This window comes from Lepisosteus oculatus, chromosome 4, assembly GCF_040954835.1.
Source record: "Lepisosteus oculatus isolate fLepOcu1 chromosome 4, fLepOcu1.hap2, whole genome shotgun sequence".
NCBI classification, from domain to species: Eukaryota; Metazoa; Chordata; class Actinopteri; order Semionotiformes; family Lepisosteidae; genus Lepisosteus; species Lepisosteus oculatus.
The window spans coordinates 27,963,886-27,986,470 of NC_090699.1; the positions used below are offsets into that span (position 1 = coordinate 27,963,886).

The window sequence follows — 22,585 nt, forward strand, 5'->3', positions numbered from 1 at the left end:
TGTCCAGGGCTCCATGGTGCTGAAATGGATTCTGCGTCCTAATAGACTTAGTCAAACAATTAAGGGATATTTCCGTTTTAGATAATGCCTCAAGAAATATCCTTTAATTGTAAGATTAAGAGTATCATTTTCCTCACATCTCGTTCCCATCAGGCTCTGATTTCATCTTCCATTTAAAGTCTTCAATCAGAAAAAAGACAGATCAAGTGAAGCCATGGCTAAAAGACTTTTTATCCTGTTCAGGAATCCGTCTTTCATGAAAAGTTCCAAAACACGAGGTTATTTCTTTATTCCCTAGAGTTACGTGCATTGTTGTAAAGACAAGTCCTGGTTCAACTTCAGTATTTTCATTTCTGAGAGCTTCATGTGAACCTGTTGCTGCAATCTCAAAAAGAAAATTGAAGTTCACAGTATATTGTCTTTTTCTTGTAATCTTTTTTCAGACATAACATTACAAGATCTGTAAGATGTTCGTGACGGGCTTAGGTTTCAAAGGAAATAAAAAAAACGTATCTAATGGTTTAAGGTCACATGTAATATATGTATTTTAAAACAAATCATTTTAAACGCTTTAGTATGATTTGACCCTTTGACCAATGCGCCTAATCCATCAACGAAAACAGATGATTTCCTATTTTTATCGAACTTCATCATCATAGTCACCGTTACATATATTTGTAGATATGCGATAGTTGCCTGCTAAGGTCATTTTCTTTCCAAATTGATTTTAAATTGACGAAAAAAAAACTTTCCCTGTGTATATCGCTTTGCAGTCTTCTCTATCCTTAAACTAAGTCGCAGCCCTTGTCAGCTCCTTGCGATCCATTACATGTCTGAAGTGGTTTTTCAATTACTCTGGCTCTGAGACTGAAAGGACCCGTTAAAGCCCCTGTCATCATGGTCTTTTCCACGGCGTTTTTAGTTGGGTGTATTCGATTCCTTTGGCTCCCGTTTTAAGACCTCGATTCTTCTTCTCTCGCGACGCTCCAGCACCGTATCCCGGCTTCGTCTCACTGGCCGCTCCAGCTCCAGCTGCGGGCAGTGTTTCCACACACCAGAATTTCTCTCTCATTTTAAGTGAAACTTGAACTCGCGTCATACGGTTATTTAGACGAACACTTTCAAATCCACCCCATTCACCAAAGTCAACACATCTTTTCTCTTTCCTTTACTCACAATTAGAAGACTGGTTTAATTTCTGGGTTCACTTTTTTATACCTACTTAAATTGTTAGTTTCTCGGATGGATCCATCCTATTTACCTGCTACTGGTCCTACAATTATTATTGCACGTATGATGTTTCTATATGTTTATACGTTTGTTTCTTTGCTTGGCTGTGTAGTCAGTTTTCAGTCCCCCGGTGTGCATGTGTTGGTGGTTGAGAGAACGAGCCGCCGGGGTCCTTCCCTGCTCCACGCTTTCCCGGTGTCTGTCTCCGGCTCGCTCGAATTCCATCTCTTCTTTCCTTCTCCGGACAGCTCACTGGTGTAGAAAGTCTCTGCAGTCACGTGGTCCTGGAGAGAGAGAAAGAGAGAGAGAGAGAGCGCGTGGGGGGTGTCCCTCCTCCGCAGTTTGCAGTTTGTTATGTCTCAGACACCGTGAGCGCAGGCTAGAGAGAGAGCGAGGGAGCAAGCGCCGGATTCAGTACCTGCCTCTTAATAAGCAAGGATTTCCCTGCCTTTTCCCTTACTGTTTTCCTCCCTTCCTTTTTTACTTACTCTTTATTTTTCCTTTGGAATCGTTGTCATCCTTTAAAAATATATCTATATTTTACTGCTTTTTATGTTTTCTATTTTTGTGTTACATTTTTTTTTTAATTATCCCCTTACTGGATTTGTCCAACAACTGAAGGAGCTTGGATGAACTGCTTTGGTAAAATCTGGACATGGAATTGCTGATAGTCTCCCTTTCCTTTTGGATATTGCAAAGCAATTCAGTACGAGCGGACTCCATCATTCACATCGGTAAGGAGCCTCGGCATGGAGACAAGCCGAGTAAAGCAACCGGGCTGTGCAAACCACTTGAACGCATGTAATAGGAAAACTGCAGGATCTACTGTATTGCTGCTGAACAAGAGGGCTTTCTTTTGACAAGAATAAAGGAGAGGGATGTGACGTTCATAGGAACGAAGAATCTTTTTAGAATTTTTGGAATGATTTATCTGTGCTTGTGTGTTCTTCCTTTTAGTAGTCAAAGCGTTGCGCGTAGGGTAGACCAATGATGCATTGTGATTCGAGTGTCTTTTTTAATTGTATCTCTTTTAATTGCTTTGAATAAAACTGAGGTAGTTGTGGGCGCTTCGTTGTCTGCGTGTAGAATTAAATTAACGCCAAAGTGTAACACATTTTAGTTTAAAGCTGTAAAGAAAGTAAACTACCGAAAGCTGCAGGAAAGTAATTTTTAAAGAAAAAAAACAACTTTATTTTTTATCAACGACTTGGACCACCAGTCTTTTCGGTAATGCAAAATAAAGTAACGCTGTATGTTACTCCACCCCCCCTCCCCCAACCACCTATAAGATTGAACTTCGTATTGAACGTGAGGGAAATATTAATAATGGCTATATTTAGGATGTTAAAGAACTCGGTGACGGTATCTGTACTAACCAGTTGCAGCATGATACAGTAGCTAAAGCTTATACATAGAGGTGTATTTATTTTTCATACAAGCATTTTGTGAATAGGGGGAAAGTGGCAACCGTACAGCGATAATGAAGTAATCCTAACGAGATACACAGAGTCCGAATACACAACATGAAGGACCGAAACACCTAAACCAGGTTCACGAGGATGCCTACGCTTATCAATCATGCATCAAAAAAGCACATTTAGCAGGGCTGTGACGACCGGGAGTGACAAAGGGAATTTTAAAGCGAGGTTCCGCTTTAACGTAAAATAGTGGAGAATACAAACATACGAAGGGAGAAAATCATTTGAGAATGCAGCGCAAACAAACAATTCTTCATCAATATACCCCACTCTCTCGTTTGCAACGAATACTGACCACTCTGCCTACCCCATTACCCGTCCCCTTCCGAATCCCCTTGAAAGACACACACACAGTCATCAATGGCTGATGTCACTTAGTGCTCAACTTCTGGTCCACATTTTTATATCATATCACCACAGGAGCGATTCTTCTGTCTCTCTCTCCCCCGACGTTATCAGCGAGAGTTCACGTTTTGCATAGAAATGCACACATCACTTTTATTTGGCCTCCAGTTGTTGTTTTTCTTCTGTAGACATTTAAGGGATTGAAACTGTGGGCCACTAAAATGCATGGAAAGAAATTTACAATACTCAGAAGATCAGATTATCATTGAGCACAACTTAAACACGTCTAGCTAACCTAAGCACAGCATTGCGGTTCTGTATTAAAAATCAAGGGAGGCACTAAAATGCGGGGCTGGTTTAGATCGCGGACTGCACTTTGGCACTCAGGCAGAGTTGATTGGTATTCAAAACCAGCAAGTTGGGTGTTTTAAAAGGGGTTCTACTCAAAACATGCTTATTTTTATCAGGTATCTAACAAACTGAGAGATGTGCAAGATAATCACGCAAAGACAAGACTGGGTACAAGGCTGATACCCGAATTATATTGCCCAACGACTACCAATATAGATAAATTTCAATGCAAGCGAGTTATGAAACGCACATATTATTATTACTACTACCGCTGCTGTCATTTTGAATGGATTCGCTGTTGTTGCGGAAAATTACAGGCGTTGCTCTTTTTAGCCCCTTTGCGCTTGCTTTAGTGTTGAAGAATCTTAATGGACAGACAAAGTACTATGCAAGGAACCATCTGTTACCTTTGGGCTCCCCCGATATTCTCTTTGCGTTTACGGTTGGGTTTCTAGTGGTATAGAGTAGAAAGGCGTGCTCGTGTGCGATTTCATACATTAGAAATCCAATTACAAAGACCTTTGAGATGCAAAACGATTATTGAACCTGCTCTGTTTTAGAGCGTATTGGTTTCATTATGATCCCAATATACCGAATCCTTCTCTGTTCGCCATCAGAGGTCTTTCTTGCTCAAAACGAGTATGGTGCTCGAGTTTAAACGAGACGCAACAGATAATGTCGTGTTTGGTAAATCCACGGTTCCTTTGTTTTAAATTCCCTCTAATACCAAACGTCACGTCCCTAGCTGCTATGTATTAGTTTATTCCCTACTTGGAACTTTACACAGGGTATTCTGGAACTACGATTACTTGAATTCTCTGCTCTATATTAACAGATGTTTCATCCTAAGGGTCTTTCCTGACTAAGACATAAAAAATACATTTATATCCACCTCAAATTGCAGAAAACTACGTTAACAAACAGCTCTTACTGATGTATGATATTTCGGGTCATCTCCTACATGACCTTCTGTTTTTGCATTATGTATTCTAAGTCACTATCAGTAAAAGTTAATTTGTAAAGATGCTCTCTTTTAGTTTAGGGTGCTGGTTTCTTTCGCAGTGTGTAATTGGCATCTATTAGGGAAGCGATAGCGGGTGAAGTGAGAGAACAGGTGTTTTGAGTATCAAATGTCTATTTGTGTAGTTCGTGATCTGAAACATGTAAATGTTTGCTTTTTTTGCGAAGCCTTGCTTATGAAATGTATACCTGATAAGAAAGCGATTTAGTAATAAATCGAGTAGGTTTGTTTAAAAAAGTGTTATGATGGAAAAGATACTGTCACGTTAATCTCTAAGATATTAAACATTTATATATATATACTGTACATTGGCGACAATAGGTTCTAAATGACAGCGGGATTGGCAAAAAATAAGCATTAACATCACCCTTCTAAGGCAAGCAGTCTTCAAGATTTAACTAATCATTATATTTTGCTGGAATCTAATGATCATGCTTATTGGCTCATCATAAACACCCTCCGAGATTGCAGTTAGAAATTCAGATCTGGTCTCAACTCTGATTCTGATATTTTCTCAGCTGGAAGGAGTTTATTGTACCCTGTCGGGACAGATTATTAACACTTGTAACAAGCAACAGGTTAAGATGTTGGTAGATAAGCATGTGTGAGACTGTATGTTTATATATTCACACAAATACACTTTTAATGGGCTTTCTAAATAATTAATCAATAATATGAGTATATTTTCATAGTAAAGCATAGTAAGAAATCAATATATAGTAAATTGGAATCTGCACTTGCTAATGACATCCAAACGTACTGTCATTGTATTGACAATTATAAAGCTGTTGCTAGTGTAGAGTGTGTACTGCGTTTCTGTAGTTAATCTGATTGTTGTTTGGTATTATCTAGCTTCTGTATTATAAAAATTCAGTTCAACATGAATGCTTATTTTTAGCCTACTGAATACTGTTATATAGCAAATAATAGCTGCATTTCTTTGTGTACGTTGTCAAACTGGCACAGTTAAAGCTCATATAGTAAATCGGCAAAATTCGCTCAATGTGTTTGCTGAGAGTTAAGAGAGCTTGCACTGTAATAAATATATCATCACTGTGATTGAGTCACAGATCACAGGTGATATCAATAGCACATGATTCCGGGAATAAAATTTAGCCCTTCGTTTCAACACGCTAAATAATGAAGCCTGTGAAGTCATTTAAGATAGGCGGCCTGCTAACGAAAGTTTCAAAGCCTGAACCCTTCAGAGTTACTGTACGTATCAGTATTGATATTGAATAACTTTATTATCCAAAATGCAGCATTTTGTAAAGAAAAGAAGAATCCGTATTCCATATTTAAACGTTTTAAGTTCTGCAGAAAACACCTCTGCAAAAACACACTTCCTATGAGATGATTTAAAAAGTTTCACAAAAAGACCGTTTTAACGGCAATAAGACATTTAGTAAAAATGATTGTCTTAGTGTTAAAAAAATAAAGCTCTCGGAGATCTCATGCATTGATTCCCTAAGCGTTCCTGTGTGCTCCAGGTTTGGCTTAATTCCTTGCAGTTACAATCTATTGATTAAACTCCGTAATTTTATATACACTGTGTGGTGCTAAATATACTAAAACATACTAATTGAATGGCTCTGCCAAGTGAAACGTTAGAAGGAAGCTGCGCAGTAGAGAGACAGTACCAACACTTAAAATCCATTAGTCGACAATAAATATTTTACGTCATACCAGTCTTGTTGCTAAAACGTTCAGTTGTTTAGTATTGAAAAACAAGCTATTTTAACCAAAGCAGCATAATGAAAATGTCTTAAATTGCAGTTGGAAAGCTAATTTAGTTATTGTGAGTGATTCATAGTAGAGCAATTAGCAGTAAACAAAGGGCACCGAAATAGTAATAGTTTATAAAATAGTAATGTCAGATTAATCCCGAATATGTTCTGGAGCTCACTGTGTATTCCTCACTACACTATATAGTCTTAGAACTTCATTTTATTTCATTCTCAGACATCTTTTTTGAAGAATCTAAACTTCCCCGCAATCTGAAAGTCGCTTCGATTCCTTCCTTTGCTGCTACGTTTAACAACCTCCATGTGTTATTCTGTCTCTGTCTCAAAAGCAGAAGGATCTGATTTGGCTCCTGCAGTCAGACCAGCCACACAGTCGAAAGCGGCCTCTGTTTAGCGATTAGTTACTCGCAGGCTCCTGCAACTTGAATAAACTGAACGCGACCTTTCCCGCGCCTTAGTTACATTTTGTCACATCCCCTTTCATTATTGTTGCAGTCCAAGAGCGAAGCGTGTCTCCTCTTTTTTTTATATAAGATAAAGAAAACGAAGGCTGCCCCATGAATCAATATCTGTAGGCAAGGCGGAGTCGTGCCGGCAATGATTTACAGTGTGATTGTGCTGATTTAGAAAGCCTCAGACCAACCGAGTTTAGTAATTGGAAGGCGAGCTCTAATATTGTGAATCCAATCTGGTATTACTGGCAAAACATTGAGCAGATGTGGCATTTTTCTTCTAGGTAAATAGGACCAGCACCTCTTATTCAGTGTTTGTCTGTCTCATTCTTTGGTTCTGTCTGTCTGTTCATCTTCGCCTTGTTGTCTCTTCCGTCTGTAGTCTCTCGGGATATTAATAAAATATGAATTCCCAAGAAATCGATACAGCTTTTTATTGACATACTGTAGATGCATTTTAATACAAGTGCTCAAAATATAGCTTTTGAAGATGTGAGACGGGTGGTTGAGGGGTGATTTGTCCAGATAAAACTGGCCAGTGGCAATCCATCCAGTAATATTATGCTGAGTATCATAACCAGTTTGTGTGCCTCTTGGCCGTAATCTTAATAATTCATATTTAGAGTATGAATCCAAAGTTAATTGGCGACAGAGAACAGCAAAATACCAGTACTGTATTAGAGCTCACCCGAGGCAATTTAGATCAGATTAGAAATTTGTAATGAAAAGAGCTCTCCGTAGATGGGCGGTTTGTAATGTGAATTATGAGTATTGTAAATTGCATCAATTTATGAAAAGGCATTTAAGTCACTGCACAGAGTTTGCAGAGTTGTGTTTTCAACGAGCCACTAAAGAGCACATGGTCTTACTGTGATTTTGGTATGAGACAGATTGCCCTGGGGAATTACTATTAAAGAAGAGGAACTCTTCCCTTTAACAACCTTTGGGAGAAATACGAGATAATACTCTTTGCATTTATGGTCATTTATGTGTTGTTGATAATTTAAAAAGTAAACTCTCCAAAACTATCGGTTTACTATTGATCCTTTGTTTCTCTCAAAACTCACTCTTGCATTTACGGAACCGACAGTTCAATTTTGTATAAAATGGCCTTCTTCGGTAGTAATGTTGCTAAGAAGAAGGTAACACATTTCGGCATATAACGTTTAGAAAACCCGGCGGAGCGCTCCCCCGGGCTCTACCAACATCTTAATGTCATGAATTTAACAAAATAGTCTGTTAATGTCCAATATCCTATACAATAGAGCTTTCCGTGATGCTGATAGCGACTAAAACGTCTCTTAGTGTGATGAACACCGAGCTATAGTACATAGAATTTTGCTTAGTTGTTTAACGCGCATCACGAAATCATGATGGATTACAATATTGTACGCGGCGAGGTGTGATCTCACTTGAATGCGAATCATATAAAGTATTTGTTTTGTATAAAACTGAAGCTAAGACCCATTACAATGACACAGAAGCAATAGTTGCCACGCCAATTTGCCCAATAACAAAAATGAACTGGGATCACGTTTGTTATTTGTCAATTAAGTATTTTGTTCAATTAAAGGAGCTCTGATCCTTAAATGCTAAAGGGTATTTTGATTTTTGTTCTATCTGACTCTAAATCACTTAATCAAATCACCTCATAAACTGATCAAAATTAATTTTATTCACTCTCTAGAACCAGGGTTGAAGACCTTTTCCCTAGAAATATTTGAATGCTCTTGAGTGGCCAATCTAAAATGTTTTTACCTCTCAAGAGCATGGCAACTGATATTTAAACAATGAGCAGCATCACCATAAATAAAGACAAAACAAACTTGTCTAAATTGAAACATCTTAACAATAAAGTACCACACATTTAAATAATTCAGTATTACAGCACAGCAGCAATTAATGCTTTATTTGTGATTAAGATTAATTGATTTAATTTCCCCTTCTCCAGGTGCCATATTTGAGGAAAATGCTGTGAGAGACGATGAAGTTTTCCAGTTGGCCATTTCAGATCTTAGTCTCAACGACGACCTTTTACAGAGTGAAAAAATCACCCATTCCATAAAACTTATCGAGCCCAACAACCCTTTTCAGGCAGTGCAAGAAGGTAAGTGGACTGTGTTGTAAGGAACTAAATCTAATAAATTAGTAGATTGCTTCTCATTTGATTTGGGTTTGTATGAAAATTGTGATTGGAAGTTATATTAAGTCCTTACTTTGTGTATGTCCTATTCTTAATACAATATTATGGTCGTGCTGCAGGCTTTAAATACATAACAGACATATTCTTTTTTTTTCCTGGCTAAGATTTAGCTTTAAACACCTTTTTCTATACATTACAGTTATTATAAGCTCAGTGGCTTTTTGATGGCACTTATTCACTTAAAGGATATTCAATGAATACTTGTAATTGTCTTGATTGAAATAATTAATTAAAGTGAGATGAGAACTGTCTGGAGGTTGCATAGTATCATGTAGAGAACATAGTGGAGAGTATATCTTAATGCTGTTGGATTCCTTTGAAGCAGATGAGGGGAGGCTGCAAATTGGCTGGGGCTCCCTACTAAGGTGAGCCCAAGCCTTATGCTGACAGATCTTCACTGACAGCTTTGGCAGAGCACTGTGTCTTCTGTGAAAGGAAAGCTAGATGGAAGTATTGAGTCAAGCCTGATAATGATAAGTATTTTTCTAAAGGTAATTTGCTGCAAAATCTGTAATTTAAAGCTAGCTTTTGTCTATCTAAAGATAGTTAATTTAATCAATTTTTTAGAAAATGGTACTTCAAGAAAGTGAACGAAATCTCTGATTATACTAATAATATGAATAATTCTGGTAATGATGTTGTGTTGGCTATGGTCACAAATCCACTATAATGTAATGTAATATACTATAATTTCTACTACAAATGAACATCTGTTTTGTAAGAAAAGGAGAGACATCAGATATGAGTGTTACAGCCTTTAGCCATGAGCCATATTCAATCAATATAGTGTGGGTCTCCATTCTAAAAGAGCTTCAGAGGTATGGGAGCTTGTGTTGTTTGAGAGCAATGGATGGGAGCTAATGCATGCAAAAAATACTGTATCTTTAATGGTGGTGCTCAGGACAGAATGTTTCACACCATCCCAAAAAGTAAATCTTTCTGTTTCAAAATGGGAAGAGAAGAGTCACTTTCCAAAGCAACGACGGGTGCTGATTGTTTTCACAGGGGATAAGGATACGGAGGATCTTTTCTTTTTACAGCAATAAAGGGTGAGCCAGTTCAAAGCAGGGGTGCAAGGAAAGTGTAAATAATTGACTAGTCAAGACAATATGCATGTACAGTACATTGCGTCTGTGTTGGTGGTAGACTATTAAAAGCCCATATCAGTTATGTACTAAATGAAAGTTCTTATCAGTTGTATGAGTAATATATTTGGCAGATTTATGTTTTGTATTTTTAATTAAGTGGCTACGTTTAGCTGGGTCAACCCTGCAGCAAATACTTAAGAAAACATACTGTAACTATTTTATTAGTGGTGTGATTGAGCAGGTCTATCATTTAATTATTTGTTAAGACAGGAGTTTTATTCCATATTTTTTTGCTCAATCTAGGGATTGTGATGGCTACCTTTTTCAGGGAAGATCTTAGTAAATCTGTAACATGATGGGATATTACAGGTGCCTAAACTTGTAAAACACTTAACATTTCACATGAATGAAACACCTTGAAAATGTTTGACTTGTTCTAACTTTCACTGCAATATTATGAGGTGTCCTGACATCACCACTGAGCCATGGGTTGCTGTGAGGAAAGTGAGTGTGGAGGGAAAGCTGGCAATCCATCATAGCTAATTTCGAACATTAGGTCTCAAACACAGCCATATGAAAAAAAAATGAATATAATACATACTGTACATGAAAACATAGAAATATTCTCAGTATTTTTCTAATAGTAGCATTCATTTGGATTTCCTTTTCAAAACATTATTGTGCCGTTTTGAAGAGTTATATTACCTTGTCATTTCCACATTATTTGATGGTGACTGTTTTTATACTGTAGATGTATACCAGTTAGGCTTACTTTATACCGATGTTGGGGGTGACCTCAATTAACAAAGTAATAGAATGAGTAGATGAGAATGATAACTAAGTAATAGCTGGATTATATCAAAGTAATGACTCCTGTTTGTAACACATTGAATTGACAGGAGTAATTGCTAAGTAAGAAATGAAAGATTGACTTGCAACAGTCAGGCTCCACCCTCCTGTTTGAACAAGAAGTGTTCTTCAGACTTCCCAAAATGTATTTATTTGTGAGAATACAAATGTTACTGAAATAACCACACAGAAATAGTCATAGTGATTCCTGTATATTTATGGCCACTAGAAATAAAAAAGGAATTCCAACTTGATTGTCCTGTTTAAGTTTTGTTTTTTAAGGCAGTTAGTTATTCTGACAGGCATGAACGTGCAGATGAGTAAAATATAGCATTTTTTTTCATGAGCAAACATGCAGATGAACCCAAAACTGTTTCAATTTCTAGTTTTAGTCAAAGTAAAAGATTACAAAATACCTAACACATCTATACATGGAGAGACGTTGAAAAAGAAAAATGGGATTTTTAGGCCAGTCACTCATTCATGTTTATTGAATATGTTTCTACAAAGTTTCAGAAGAAAAAGATTCATTTGAAACTGCAAAAGCAATCAAGGTCTTGAAAGAGGCTGTGTTTTGCAGGTAGGCTTCTCTAGGTGTACTGTAGGTCAGCCAGGCATGTGCTGAGCTGTTCAGTATTTCTGGCTTCTTTTCTTTGTTCCACATGGGCATTGTCAGCAATTCAAAGATATTCATCTGTGCTGCTGCCCTTGTGAGTGGAAGTGTCAATAGACACAGAATGTGGAAGTAACAGTATTACAGTGGATTAACATCATTATTGCTGCTTAAAACTTTGTTTATGCAGATCCACCTTTAGTCGCTTAATTTACTATTTCCAAATAGTTTTTAAATGTTTAGTTTCAGTCTGCTTGTTTCATTTTATTACAAAGAAAAATAATGTTAGAAATGAAAACACCAGGAATAAAAGTACATCAGTGTCTTTCAGGAATGTAAATTATTTGAACTGACATTTAACAGTATAATTTTTTCCAACTTTTTAAAATATCAGGTAAAATAAGATTTCTTTAACTTTTATTTCAAGCAGATAAGTAGTCTCAAGTTGTCATTTTACAGTTAGATTTGGTAAAAATGCATACTGTGATTAAATTGTTTTACTATTACCTTTTTTAGTTTGAGACCATTGTGTATTTAATGGTCAGTGAAGCACTTAATACCTTTATAAAGGGAAATTAGATGGTATTAACTACGAATGTGTGCAATGTAATTTTTTAAAGAGTTAACTCAATTCCAAAGCAAAAAACTTAACTTGATGGTGATATACACAGTTACTCCATGCTTAGATGAAGAGTCATTTACTGTGACAGCTTCTAGGAAAGGTAATATTAATTCAGACCCAGCTCTCCAGTGGAGGTCTCTCCAGCTGTGAAAGAGAGAGAAAAAAACAGATCTCCTTGTGAATCTACACAAAGGATGCCTTCAGGGTTAGAGGTCTGTAACACTCCAGTCTTGCCAGCGGAAGTATTTTCAGCCCACTCACTAAGCCGTTTGAAAAGAAAATGGATGTATGTTGTTAGATGTCTTTTCCATGACCTTTCAAGTGTTTAGAAATTGTGGATTGTCAGTGCTGTACATGTTGGTAAAGATGTGTATGAAGCATCATGGCTTCTTATTTTCCTCTTACAATATTGCTCATGCATTGTGCTTTTGTTATCCTTTGCCAAACTGATAAATGTATTGTTACATACTGACACTGACAATACTGTGCAAGTGATCCAGTCTGATCTTTAATTAGTTTTTTAAACACCAGTCTGAAACAGCACTGTCACATGGATGTTAGGTAGTGAAATTATTTTTCTTAGTGTGAGCCCTTTTTTTCTCAAACTGAAAGAGCTCCACTGTTATTTGCTGCACTGACAGAAATTCTCGTTTCTTCCAACTCTGTGATGAAATGCCAGTGGATAGGAAAGGTTTGTGACTAATGAGGAATAGGCTTTTGTCTGCTGATCAGGTGTCCTCCAGTTTTATTCATTCACCTGCAAACTGATGCATTTTGACTGTGACTTTAAGTGCAATGATCACAGCCTGCTCATTCCTAAAGAAGGATTCATTTTAACCTTCATCAACAGCATATGAAAAGGAAAGTCTGTGAGTTCAAATGGTAAAAATGACTTCTGAATGATTGCAATTGGGCAAAAGGAAATGGTCTAAATTGCATTACTTCAGGGGAGACATGGGTTTCAAATGCTGTTTGACATTTCCACTCCTGGTTGTCAAAAAATTGAAAAAGACTTTGTTAGTTTGGCAATAATCTAAACTGATGTAATTTAAGTATAGACATGGAGGGTGAGTCATCTCATGCAATCTCTAGCTCTCCTTAGAATGGACTATGTTGTACAATGCTTTACTGTCTTCCAATAGCTAGATTGAGAACTTCTTAGAAGCATTAGGCTGAACATTTCTTTAAATCCAGGTCCTGTGTTTCTTTGTTCAAGCTGAGCTGTTTACGAAAGAATACCAGACACAGTGATTTAATGTATGCTGCATTAATAATGAGTTGTGATCTGTTTTTTTATAGTGTCTTTCAATATATTCTGCAATCTACTGGGTGCTATGATAGTTTCAAGCTTATGTCTTTTTACATGTGAGCACTAAATAATGTTCTTAAATAGTTAGAAGTCATAAAGGATGAGAGAGAGAGTTATACTGGTGTACCACTGTCTATCATGGTTGTAGTGTTATCGAATTTTTCAAGAAATGCTTAATCAAATGACATTATGTGCACAAACTTCATGCTCCAGTGGAGTTCACTAACCTGACGTGCCTCATGGATCCATTCCTGTAACATGTCTGCTTTTTAGCTGCACTGAAGCAGCAAGACATTATTTTACTGCTAGCAATACAGATAACAATAAAGTCTTGCTGAGTATTCTTTAAGTACTTTTGACAGATTTACAATAGAGTATATATCATGTTCAACAGATTGTCTAATTATCTCTTGGAAACAAACAGATTAAGCTAATTACATTTCTCAAGAATAATACTCAGTTACCGAAGCTTCGGTATAAACGTGTCAATGGTTTAATTGTACTCTGGCTTTTGAAATCCTGTGTTTGCATTGCTTGTGTTGCTTGTATGGATTAATCATGCTATTTGTTGAGAATGGGCCTTGTTTCACCATCTGTGCTTTACAAATCAGTTTCTGATTTCTTTTCTCAGCATGAGATAATTATAAATCTATTGTTGACATCAAAATAGAGATCAAATGTACTGTATGCTGTGGTCTCAAAACCAAACAGTTACCAAGTTATAGGACGCTGCACATGGGCTTAGACTAGAAAAAATCTGATGTATGCTGAGGGCAGCTCCTTCATATTCTCTTTTAAATGTGGACTTTAATTGCTTTATGACTTAGCTCACTTCCACCATCCAAGGAAAAAATGAGACATAAAGTTATGCTCCTTTGATACCCTCCACATTTAAAAGAGAGTTTTGATATTTGATACAGTACATCACAATCCAAAGTGCATGTTTCCCACTTACTTCACTGCAAGCAGTCTGGTGCCCATAAAATCAGGAGGCACTTTTCGCCCAGAAAGCTGAAAGAATCCCAACCAACTAAATCCTCCTGTAATCCACGAGTGCTCAGCTAATTGTACACTTCCTCATGGGGAGCCCCAATCCCAGTAGATCAGTAACATGTTCCAGCCTCAGACTAGTGACATCTGAGTCACAGAGCTTAACCTGAGATTCAACACGGATCATTTACTAGTTGTGCCACTTGGGAACCCGTAACTTTCTTGCATGGATTAAAGTCCATTTCGATAATGAATTTGTGCATGTCATTTTTATGCTCTATTAGCTGCCTTCTCAAAACAGGGATATATTCCTCTTGTTCACAATTTTTTTTGCTCTCTCTGGTTTCTCAGAAACCATATGCAAATGGTGTGTGTTACCAATTAGTGTACCTACTAGCACATAGTTCACACGGCCATTTACTGTATGTGTGAGTTCTGGCTACCAGCTTTGGAATTAAAGTAGAATGACAAGCTGTATTCCACTGTTGTAACATTATGTCTTGACATTCTGCAGTGTTTTGTGTGCTTGTATGTGTCTCCTCCCCCTCAGGGCTGCAGTGTTTTGACAGTAGCTGAATCCCCACACATCTAATATGTATGAGTGTGTGGACTGTATCATCGTCGTGCTCCCTTATTGACAGTGGATGATTTTCAATCTCATGACACAGCGAGCATTGTCAGAAGTAAGTGGCAATATCTGATTACAGTGAATTATTCTGTCACACTCGGTACTGATGTCATGAGGCACGCCGTAACTGTCACGCTGGCTTTCTCCTCTGGCGGGGAGAAGGAGGGAGGATGACAGGGTCCGCAGTGGGAGCTGTACCCATTGTGACACAATAAATTGGGACACTAGGAGGGTGTCATCTTGGCAGCCGTGCTGGAGAGATAAGGGCCCAGAAAAGAGGAGCAGATTTTCATCTGAAGTGCAGTTCAGGAGCTGGTAATCAGTCATTTTATTATCACAGGGGAAAACGTGATTGGATAAGGGCTGTGTTCCACGAACAACAGACTCCCGACCAGCCCTGAGCCTTTATTCAACATTTCTCAATACTGTAATATCAAGAAGTGACCCTTTCATGCTCCCTGAAACGTTCTTCTTAAGTTTTAATGATTTTAGCTCATTTTAATCACCCTTGGCATTCCACATCAGTATAGTGGAATGCTTGAGCACATGGGATTTTATTAAGATGCTAACTAATATTAAAATGAAATATTGCTAAGGTACAATATAATACAGTATGTGACCATTTGAAAGGGGACATTCTAGGTTAAGTTGGTGAGCTCAAGCATACAGTACCTACAGTAGGCCTTTGTCAGTGGTCTTAGTAAATATTTGTGATATACATATATTAAAAAGATTACTGATCTTTTTTAAAGATAAATATTTTTCTCTGACTTTATAGTAAGACCTTTTAATTCTTCACATGGGTTCCGACACCTTCAATCTGTTATTTGTTGTAGGCAGAGCTGCAAGGTTTATCTACTGTATTCACTGTAAGATTAATATTGTGTTTCTAACTTTCTAACAAAACAAAACTACCACTGGAACAAATCTGAAATCCGTTTTAGCCTTTAATTGCAATTGAAAACTTTATACTACACAAAGGTCAATCAGGGTGGACAATGATTGATTGGTGGGAAAAATGAAATATATCGAATTTAAGAGAAGAACATCTATCTCTTTAAATATATCTACCAATTTTAACACTTCCCTTGGTGTAATGGTGAAACACTAATGTGCTTAAAAGTAAGTTTAGTTGTAAGATACTTTGTTTCCCTATATGAAATATAAAGGTGTTCAATCAAGGTCTTCAACTGCATTACGTATGTTTGTGAAATGTGTTTGCCAGGCGTTGGAATGATAAGTACAGTTTGATGTCCTGCCTGAGTGCAGCAGTGAGTGTGTAAGAGGGCGGCTTGTCTTCCCAAGAAAAAATTCCAGGGGAGCCTGGCCTTGGTATACTGAGGTTCTACTGCAGATCGTGGACTGGCTGGGAATGCCAACATAGGGGAAGACAATGGAAATCAGCAGCCTACTGAGCCTAGAAAAGTACTTAATGAAATGCAAACTAATGCTTTTGCTGCTTTCAGTAAGAAAATTGGGAGGCAGTCTTTCCTCGACCATTTCACTGAACCTTATAAGCCATCTTAAGTGAGGCAAGCCCCATTGGAAAATACTTTTACTGACAGAATTTCTAATTTGTTTCAGTTTCCATCATGTAAACTCTTCAAAGCAATTATGAGGGGCTGCTATCAAGTGTTTCAAGCTTGTTGTTCCTAAATGGAAAATACTGGCATTTGAATTTTACTGTTTCAAAGATTTGAATGTTTTATGTTTATGTGTTGGAGGAACGTACTTTGATGTAAGTCAGTGGGATATTATTGCAGCTGCTCAGGTTGCAGAGATTTGAAGATTCTTCAAATTATCAACAATTCCAATTTGTGATTAACAGTTTCAGATATTGTCATTTAGAAGTGTTAAACTGAGCTAAATGGTGCTAACTCCAATTAAATGGAAAATTGGCTGTGATGCCAGTCGGTTGCATATAGTAGTTATAAAATGAGACATAAAAAATAGTTACAGGAAAACTAGCATTCATAAACATAAGATATTTCAAAGGAAATGGTGGAGATGATAAACAATAAAATAGCTTGAAATAAAATGACCATCATATGCAACTTATCACTTACAAATCTGACAGTTATTATCATGAAAATAACAACATCATTTTCATAGTAGTTACATTGTCAATTATTGAACAGGTGTGGCATTCTTAAATGCATCACCTTAAATCTTGTTATTACATCTTGTTATTAAAAGAGCTGATCAACAGGAGATCCATTTTGAAAGCTACAAGCTGGTAGACTGTGTGGCTACCGCTGGAAGCAATGCAAGCTGTACATCTACAGCGCGTGTTTTGCTCCAGTTTGCAGGTGCTGTCTTTTGGGATTCTATCTGTTCACTGATCTCTGAGTCGTAGGAACCACATGTCATTATACAGTAGCTCATTCCACAGATGTTTAATAGGGCTCAAGTCTGATGAACTGAACATCCACGGCATAACTGTTATGTTCTCATCTCATATGAAAGCTGTTGTTTCTGTTGTTAAGTGCAACATGAAATTTTCCTTATAATGTTGGAATGTAAAATGAAAAGATGGCTCACAAGCAGAGATTATATTGGTGTTGTAGACTAAAAATAAATCAGTAAAAATAGTAGAATCAACCAACCACATATTCTCTCTACTCCAGAATGATTTATTTATTAACACTTGACAGTGTTGGCAAAAAAGGGATTTATTTTTATGTGGAATGCCAGCTGTTAAGAACTCTCATCTGTATAAAATATAGACTGTTGAGCCAAAAATGTTTGTCCTGATGAAAGGTTGTATTTGCCAAAAACATTGACCAGTGTTAATAAATAGTTTTTGGAGTAGAGTGAATGTTTGCCTGGTGGATTCATCTATTTTCGATGATGGAATGCTGTCACGTTAGGATGAAGGCAGAGGAAGGGCAGAACTTGATCACTGTAGTGCTGTATTGTTCCAATAAATTACTAAAACTGTTATTCTGAATTGACTGGACTCTCCTGCCCAGACCATCAAACTTGATTCGTGGAGTTCATGATTCGTGATCTCCCAGATAGCAGCCTACAATTGATGGTCTGTGTGTTGTTGTAAAGTATCTTGCTAGAATCCAAATTGTTGGCTGTGAACATCATCAGGGAGTGACAGTGCACTGACTAAGCTAATGTTCAACATACTGAGGGCTCAGATGTGTTATTCTCTTCATAATCTAGGTTTCTCTCAGAATTTTTCTTTCTGATTTTCGGTCAACGGTCAACAAGTCAAAATTAATCAATCAGAATCAAAACAAGTCAAATAATCTCTTCACCAGTACTAATCAACTTTCTCAATTATGAAGTATTTTATTGCTTATGCGACAAAGTCACTCAAATGCCTTCATGGTCAATCAAAATATTTAATCAGTTACCAAACTCAGTGTATTCTTTATGCATATATGCAAGAGCAGCGAAAAGTTTCTTTTGAAACTTAGTATACTGTTTTTGCAAGTTATGAAGTCCAGACCTGCATGACATCAAATCGATGCTGAAGCCATAATAACTTAGATTATGGACAGTGTTCAAAGGTACAGCTACCTTTGGAAAAAGTTGTTAAGAGTTTTTAGTTTTAGTGTTTAAGAGCACTAAAGAAACTTTTATTTTCTCTAATGGTTGTATTTTCCCATTTAGCTAGTTATTATATCCTATGTCCTTGGAAAGTATCGAACTTGTTTGATTATCCAAAACAGGATTGTTAGGGAACCAGAGCCTATTCCAGCAAGCACTGGGTTCAAGGCAGGATACACCCTAGAATGAACACCAGTCCATCATAGGCCACACACAGATACAAACATACACACATGCATTCACACCAGGTCAGTATTTCCAGAAGCCAATTCACCTACCAATATGTTTCTGGACTGTGGGAGAAAACCATTGCACCCTGCAAAAACCCAAACACAGGGAGAACACACAAACCTCATGCAGATACCGCCTTGGGTTCAGAGTTGATCCAGGGCCCCAGTACTGCAAGGCAGCAATGCTAACCACTGTTCCACTGTGCAACCCTGCTTTGATTATATCATTCTAATACATTAGTACTGAATGCCTCTTAAGCAATCTTCTTCAATTGTGAAATATCTGTTGCTGCTTCTTTAATTATTGTCTGTTCAATAGCAAAACTCAATAATTATCATTTATAACAATTTCCAGAAGCAAAAATATCCATTCATTATTGAACTGTTTTGACTGTGCATGGGAAGAACAATATCCTGAAATAAAGTAGCCAACAGCGAGGGAGTATCTAATCGAAATCTCATCATTACCGAAGATGAGACATACAAAGTTTTTTCTAGCACTCCAGTGTGGTATATTGATATAGTTCCCAAGCTTCACTGAGGATGTACTGTATGGTATATGACAGGTAATGCATGAATGACAGAAAAGACATAACAAGATGGCTGTGGGATTAATTCCCTGTGCAGTCCTCAGCTGACTCCCCTCAGTTCTCTCCTACAAGCTGCCATGGAATCCTAGCAGCCTCAGAGGTAGACTGCCAGCTGACTCTATTCAGGCTTGTCTGCTCCATGGCTGCAGTTACCGCACTGAGCTAATTTCCTCTGGACTTTGCTGTAACTGGCACAAGGGAGATGTAGATTCACACTCACTCCACAAGGGTCATGTCAGAGATAGCCCAAATAAAATGTTTGCAGTCAGATTAGTGAAGGAGCAGTTTATGGTCTTGTTTTGCTTTTTCATATCTGAAGTCATACGGAACTGCAGACATTCTCATTAGAATGTAATAAAGAGCTGTGTTGCTGTCTTCTTCGTGTAGAGAAGTCCTTTTTTCTCAAAATATTTGAAATGCTTATCAAAATGATTACAGTTGTTAGTATGCAGTGCCTGCTGCACCAAACAGGAAATGGAATGGAGGATTCGCTGGCAAACCTACATGACTAAAGTGGTTTGAAGACAATGTGTATAATTTACCACCCACCACCTGCACAATTGGCGGATAAGAATTTGATCAGAGGATTGTGGACTTGGAGAGGGAAATAAGCTGCACTGTGAATCCTATTAAAATATAAACGGAATGCAGTTTGCAGTACTCTGTATTTCAGTATGAGTTATTTTATTATGCATTACTATGCAACTGTGATTTAAAGTATATTGCTTAAAAGTCTGGCTTTATTAGAAGTAGTACCCTTGTTTACATTTACTGCCATAATAAACTCAAACTTCTCCCTGTCTACTGCTGTTTTATTACATTTACAAGGTGGGGCATACATTTCTTGCATGGTACCAAACATTTAAAAGTTATTACAAACCAGAAGGTAGAATTACAAAGAAGAAGTATCAAAATTGAAACTTAGTTTTTGACGTCACCTTGCGTGGATTTTCTTTGGTACTGCATAACACCAAAATAAAAACCTCACAGCATTTCAGTTTTAAAAAATTGCAAGAAAGAAACTAAGGTTTTTACTTAGTTGTGCTGGGTGTCAGACATATTGATCAATGTAATTATTAGGTTTCATTATTAGGTAGAGAGAGAGAGAAGGACAGGAGAGGAAGGAGGACGCAGAGAGAGGAGAAAGGGGGATAAGAGAGGGAAGGACACGAGAGAGAAAAGGCAGAAGAGAGAAGGAGACAAAGAAGGGAAGAGGAGTAAGAGACAGTGTGAGATGGGGGGGGTCCTTGTACTGATCAGCCTTTAGGACCACCTTTGAATTAAGTATTTGATCATAGTTAAGAAAGCTTGCCATTCTGCTGTTTTTAGGAAACTCTGATTTCCTGTATAGAGAATCCCTAGGTTAAAAAACAAAATTCTAATTAGTGGATGCATTTTTAGAATAGGGAGATACTGTAGGTTACCTTCTTTTTGTAGCATCCGAGAGAGAGATTTAACTCCAGGTTGTATTCTGTTTGATGGCAGGTTTATCTATATTTTTGGACATGTTAGGTATTATATAGGATTCAAATACAGTACTTGGTAGTAGTCTTGGGTTTTTCTGGTTGGTCAAGAAGTAGGCCTCTGAGACACCTTGTTTCTATATAGTGTATATTGTACATTTTGTGTTGTTTCATTATTAATAAATATTTGTTTAAAAAAATGTGTCCGATTTGCTACTCTGTTCAGCAAAGATTGCCAGAAATCAAAGAACTTAGGAGCTTCTAATTATACCAACTGCTCAAGTATATTCTTGGCATAATTTTTACAATCTGGAGGTTATGATTATTTATTTTAATTATTGATTATTCCCCTCAGTTTATATTTCTGGTAATTCTCTATTCTTATATCCCCTATTTGTAACATTATTTACACTTGTGAATTAGAGTCCTGCTTTCTATAGACACATAAAAGACAGAACACTCCCCTGTAATCGAGACACAAAAACCATATAATGGAAAAAGAGGAAAGGTACCTTAAAAAATTAAATATCTTACTCAGCATGAATTTGTTTCTGTAAAACTGATACTAAACAAATTAAAACTTATTTCAGTATTCAAAATGCTAAATTACTAAACCATGAGAGATTTTTTTAGCCTGCTGTATACAGTACTACACATAGGAAATTAGTCATATATCTGCATAAATACTAGTACCTTTCTTAAATCCTAGACTGAGTTTCTCTAGTGTTCAGATTACCTGGGCGGATTGTGGTGTTCTTGTTCTCTTGAAAGAAGTCATTTCTTTTCCTCACCTTTCTGCTGTGTCTTCCCTAAGTGTTCGTTGTGTTTTCTAGCCTGTTTGTACTATGGATGCTCTAAGAGGGTGACTTTAACCAAGAATGATCTGGTCACTGTTAAACATTGGTAAATTATTTGGTCATCTGGATCTTTGGCCGTTGTGCTGTGCCTTAAGTGACAGAATAATAAAAGGATACAATTTTTGTATGTAATCCCTCAAAGTTGTCCATTATTTTTAGAAAGTGCTACTTTTGATGGGAATTTTAAAAAACTGAATACTCCCGTGAAATACAACACTATTATATGTGTCTGAGAGCATTGTGAAGAATATGAATGTTTGTTGTTATAATTATATTATCTCACAACCCTGTCAGTGTTGAAACAATATTATACTTCTATCTTATATCCTCTGCCAGAAGCCTAACTTTCAAATGGTAAAGCAGGTAACGGGAATCAGTGGAGTTAATTCATATTGATTGTGCTTCATATTAAATGCGACAGAGGTTATGAGCAGGTTATGGCAAAGGGAAACAAAAATTATAACATGTACTGTATACAAGCCTCCAAGTACAGACTTTATGAATGGAATGTTAAAAAGCAAAACATCAAACAATTAGTTTTGCTTTAGGTCAAACACAATCATTGTATAAATTCATATACTGAAAATGTCTCAGTATACCTGCAGCAGTTGCATTTAATTTTTAATATTTGTCAGTGTACATTTGCCTGCATCACCTTAAAGCTGAAGAAAAAATATGTACTTGACCTGATCTTGGCATGAAAAATGTATCCAGTTCTTAAGTACTAGTAAGGAATATTGTATTGTTTGATAAATAAAGTTTGTTCGGATATTATTACTACACTCACCATAGTTCATATTGAATTAGAAATATAGATCACTAAAGCAGCTGTATATATGAGTTTTAGCTATCACCTGCAAAAAATCTTATGAATTATAACAGAGTAGAAATAAAAAAGGTATCACAATAAAAGATCCTCTGACACATGTAAAATTTTAATTTAAAGCAAATGATTCA

The 22,585-nt window shown here is 36.9% G+C and overlaps 1 protein-coding gene across 2 annotated transcripts in view; it reads left to right on the plus strand.

Annotated features, from left to right (window-relative positions):
- The first annotated feature begins 1,594 nt into the window (after window positions 1–1,594).
- LOC102693145 (glutamate receptor ionotropic, delta-1) overlaps window positions 1,595–22,585 on the plus strand; it is a 354,553-nt gene continuing 333,562 nt past the window's right edge. For both annotated transcript variants that reach the window (XM_015347054.2, XM_006630422.3), the window contains exons 1-2: window positions 1,595–1,964; window positions 8,574–8,729. In XM_015347054.2, the coding sequence (XP_015202540.1) occupies window positions 1,886–1,964; window positions 8,574–8,729 (235 nt within the window). In that variant the 5' untranslated portion in view covers window positions 1,595–1,885. The remainder of the gene's footprint in view (window positions 1,965–8,573; window positions 8,730–22,585) is intronic.